The sequence below is a fragment of the Prionailurus bengalensis genome, chromosome A3 (genome assembly GCF_016509475.1).
Source record: "Prionailurus bengalensis isolate Pbe53 chromosome A3, Fcat_Pben_1.1_paternal_pri, whole genome shotgun sequence".
NCBI lineage: Eukaryota > Metazoa > Chordata > Mammalia > Carnivora > Felidae > Prionailurus > Prionailurus bengalensis.
The window spans coordinates 31,170,523-31,175,326 of record NC_057354.1 but is presented as its reverse complement, the minus strand read 5'-3'; the positions used below and the strand labels follow the sequence as shown (position 1 = coordinate 31,175,326).

At 50.1% G+C, this 4,804-nt stretch overlaps 1 protein-coding gene across 1 annotated transcript; it reads right to left on the bottom strand.

The window, feature by feature from the left end:
- Positions 1-594: 594 nt before the first annotated feature.
- PRND (prion like protein doppel) lies at positions 595-4,260 on the bottom strand. Its single transcript, XM_043602841.1, has 2 exons — positions 4,164-4,260; positions 595-2,140 (listed from the first exon to the last, which is right to left on the bottom strand). Exon 2 carries the CDS (start codon positions 2,127-2,129, stop codon positions 1,593-1,595), a length of 537 nt encoding a protein of 178 aa, XP_043458776.1. The 5' UTR covers positions 2,130-2,140; positions 4,164-4,260; the 3' UTR covers positions 595-1,592.
- Positions 4,261-4,804: the final 544 nt, after the last annotated feature.

Sequence of the window (4,804 nt, the reverse complement as noted above, 5' to 3'; positions counted from 1 at the left end):
GCTACCCTGGGCTGCCCCTCCCCCACGTCCTCCACTGGCTTTCCGTGTATTTAAACCTTCCAAAAGTATCCTTGAGAAGAACGCTGATAGCAGTGGAGGCTCAGAACAAGAGGTACCATTATCAACATTCATGTTTTAAAATACTTAGGATACACTGAGAATGCACATTTTTCTCCCCTTACAGACTCTCTTTAAAGGAGAATTGATAATATTCAGCAGCTGGTGCATCCAAATATGGTTCAACAATTCCTGGGGAGGAGGGGGGTCTCTAAATGCACCCCAGAGGGTCTCTTGGGGCATCTTAGAGCATTAGATTCATTATTTGTACTTAAGCCGTATTCATATTTTGTAATATATTTATTTTTAACTAATATTAACTACTAGCATTTTGTAGTATCTATATGTAACTAATAAGTAGATAATAAGTGGCATATCTCCTCTTGCTTAGGGCATGAGTGAGTTCTTTGTCAGGTCTCCCTAAAGACGTAGCTTCTCTTGAACCTTTTTGGCAAGGAATTATTTTTTTTATAGAGCTAAGTGGTTCACAGAAACGACGGCCCCTCGCCGAAGTGGGAGTAAAAAAGCAGCCAGAAATTGGCGTGGTACCCGTGTACAGGGAGTATATTTAAAGATTCTCATATGCATATACACAGAGAGATACAGAAAGGGCTGGGGGAACGAACATTAGAAAGCAAACATGTCCATTAAAAATACTTTCTCAAATCCAGATAATAGTTCAGAGCCAGGAAGAGCAAATACTTATCGTTCTTGCGAAAAACAAAAACAAAAAGAAAAACACCGAAACCAGAGCAAAACAAAACAAAAACCTCTGTGCCGTGGTCACATCCTGCTGTGCATCTGGTCTGCTCTGGGAACCGGCCCGGCAAGATCGCCTTACGCTGTGATTTCTGGGCCTTTGTCTAGCTTTACTTCTGTGTCCGCTTAATCCCTTTCTCGTATCTTAGTTTGATGAGAAGATTTAAATAAAACCTCCATGTAACCAGGTATTAAGATACATGGCCATCAGTTCAGACCGTTTCGTACTTCCAGAAGTGGGGTTTCTGCGGTTTCGGCAGAAATCTGTGTTTGGGTTTGGGTCTTGCGAGCAGTAAGGAAGGGATCACAAGACAGCTCTGGGATTGCACAGAGCGGAAAATCTGGGGTGGGACAAGCCAGGATTGAATTTTGGCTCTGCTACTCTCCAGCCACGTCACCTGCTGGAGCCTCCGTTTCCTCATCTGTACAGTGGGAATAGCACCTACCTCTAAGAGGGGTCCGGAAATAGTGTGACGCGCGTGGCAGGGTCCCTGGCTCGTTCTCTTATCTGTTCACCCAACAGTTACTGCGGAAGATGGTGCGCCAGACCCTCCGCTGGGACCTGAGAATGTGGTGATTAAAAGGCCGCCCTTCGGTAGAGCCTGGAGGGGATTGGTACACACACATTTATCAAAAGCAGACGGGTACTCGTGGGAATACTTGGTTCCTCAGTACCTTCGGGACACGTGGGGGTTTGGGTCTGGAGGAGAGGAACTGGGATAACTCAGCGGCTTGCTCACCCCCCCATCCCCGTGGTTGCCAGCCTGCCTGCAAGCTTATGTCACAATAAACCAAATGAAAACCAGCGGGCAGAGCATCACAGGCTGGTCTAGGGTGACCCGAAGTCCCGCTCCCCTTTCCAACCAAAAATCACAGTGCTTGACAGAGCAGAGCTCCCTGATCAGCCGCCACAGGACCCGCTGGTAAAGCTTGTCGTCTTGTTTCTCGCGGGACAGCTCCTCCTGGTTGGCCGCCTGGGTGGCGTTGATGCAGCTGGTGACAAACTTCTCCTTGGTCACGTTGGCCTCGGAGCAGCCATTGTAGTGGATCCCATCGGGGAACTGCCAGTAGTTGGCCTCATAGTACCTGTTGCCTTCAGCGCCAAGGTCGATATCAAGCTTCCGGCCCTGCCTGATGAAGGCCCCAGGGCGGATCTCAGCCGTGTGCGCCTCCGTGACCTGGGAGATGCTGGGCAAAGTCTTCCGGTTCCACTTGATTCTGTGCTTTATGCCTCTTGCCTTGACTGCCGAGAGCTGGCTGAACAGCAGGACGCAGACAATGGCCAACCAGCATCCGCCCAGATGCTTCCTCATTGTGTCAGGATCTGCAATAGCAAAGGCCGGGACGGTTACTTTCTCCGGTGGGGTTCCCGGGTTTCCCTGCCCCCCTCCTGTGTGCAGATTTTAAGCAAGGAATGCAACCTCACGCCGTTCACATTTTCCAAAACCATAATAGTTTTCCCATGCTCCGGTTGTACTGGCTAAGCCAATCCCCAGTTTCTTGCTTTTGCCTGAAATTATATGCACTTAGGGCAGAGATCTGGTTTTCTCATACAGATAAGAAGCTACAACTGGCAATTATAAAGCCTTTGAATATGCATGGGAAAATAAATGAGTAATGACATAATACGTATAGGTTTTCTTTGGTGTTCCCAAGTCTTTGAAATCAAGGGATCTCTGGAGGAAAGCACCCAGAAGAGTTAGAACCACAGGCTTCCGTGCACAGACTGTATTCTTAACCTTCCCTTTTTATTCTCTGTTGCCCTAAGCTGGCTCTGGCCCTGGTGCATTCTGCTATCCATTCGAAGAAAGTCACCTGGCTGCTGACCCTAAAGGGCTTTATGGTAATGACGGGGAGAGAGAGACGGAAGGGTGGCCAGGAGACCCCTGCCTCCTGTGTCAGGGGGTCAAGATATGTTATAGACGACGCTCTCAGTCTCACCCCTGGGGGCGGCGTGACCCCACCCTCCCCGTCGCCTAGCTTTTTATTGAGCACTTACTAAGTGGCAGCCGTTGGCATTGACTAGCTTAATTCTCACGTGGGGTAGGTACGTTATCATTCCCATCTTATGAAAGTTGTGCTGGGTTTCAGAGTAGGTAAGTCACTGGCCCAAGGCTGCACACTAATGGGTGGTGGATTCGAATCCAGGTCTGTCTGACACTGTTCCCATGTGCCCAGTTTCCATGCATCATGGCCTTTCTGGGCTGCAGGAGGGAACGGTGCTTCGATTTTGTGCTTTTGACTCACCGGGCACGGAGGGCAGCACCGACGGCCCCCAAGCTGAGCAAAGAGCAGGGCTCGTGAGGAATTTCAGAGGAGATGAGGGCCTGGGGGAGAGCCGAGGGTCCAGGGTCAAGGTGGCCCCTGGGCATCTGAAGGGCTGCTGATGACATCAGGGGATAGTCCCCCTTCCCTCAGCCCCCGAGTCTGGTAGTTTGTCACGTCTGGCTCCTGAAACTACAATAGCTATTGTGGAAATCTACTTCCCAAGGTCAACTGTTGAGGGCATTCCAGGACCTGGACCCTTGTCGGTGTGGATCAGAAACGCAGGAACAGTGACCATAGCCAGGCGTGCTTACGCCGTGTCCTAGATGAAGTATTACGTGAGTCCATTCGTGCCAGAGCTGAAGGTGGAAAAGTTAGCTTGTTTAGCCCCTAACACCTGCTCCCTGCCATATTCCCAAAGTGACTAGTCCACCTCTGCTAAAATGTCCAACTCCAGTGTGATGCTGGTTCTTACGTAGGAAAAAAAGGCAAAACGCAAGCGCAGTGCAGTCCCCTCTGGATGCCTGGTGACCTCTCTTTCCCTGCAGGCATGGTCTAGTCTCTGGCCCAGGGAGGGCATGAGTGTGCCCGGCAGCAGCCTGAGCACCCAGGTTTCTGGCACCTGACCCCCCACTGCTCCCTAATCACAGTGACCTCAGACCAGCCTTCTCCAAAGAGAGCCGAGCATGAGGCGAACATTCATTAATCCCACCCCGTGCCCTCAGCCCAGACTCCTTGGTAGGAGAAATGTTAAATACGAATAATAACACAAATTACAGGTGTGTCAAACTAAAGACACAAAAGCACAGAGATCTCGAGAAAGAAATTCATGTTCATGGACAAGGGTGTGAAAGCACAAAGAAAATCCCAACCAGCCAACCGTAAAATAGCATTTTATTGTCAACACCAGAAGCAGACACGCAACACCAGTGATGCCCCAACATTCCTATGTGTCCCCTGACTGGGGACCCACGCCAGGGGGTGGGAGAAAAGAAATCCCGGCACGGTTTGCAGTCTGATTAGAAATGAGCAACCCTGACCACAGAAATGGAACCCGGCACGAACTCTGGCTCCCCACCTACCTTGGGATCTCTCTGGAACTGTGTCTCTGGAGCCTCAGCAGCAGTGTCCTCCAGGGCACGGTCCTGCCTATGTAGGAACTGCAGGGGGAGGCGGCATCCCCGCTGCTCTCCAAATATGGCAGCCCTCCCCTCCCGGGCAGGACCAATCAGGGGTTCCCAGCCCCTCCTCTGCCTTGAGGATAGACCTTCTCATCACTCTCTACTAATAAACACCATGTGAAGATCTTGACGAAGTTCAGAAAGACTTGAGAGTTACTTTTGATTTTACTTTCTTTTCTTTTATGTATGTCTGTATGTATTTACTTATTTACTTGGCCGTTACCAGTTTATCACAAAGGACATTATAAAGGAAACAAATGAACAGCCAGATGAAGTTCGTAGGGCAAGGTCTGGAGGGTTCCAGTTGTCCCCATGGAGTCCCCACGGAGTTTGGGGGCACTATATCCCTGAATGTTGATGAGTTCACCAACCCAGAAGCTCTCCAAACCCCTCTGTGCCAGTAACGGGGACACAAGCCAAATATTATAACCAAAGATACTTCTATCCACCCCCCCCCCCCGCCTCCCTCAGGAAATTCACAGGTTTTAGAAGCTCTGTGCCAAGAACTGGGACCATTACTATATCACAATGCCCCAGCTGGA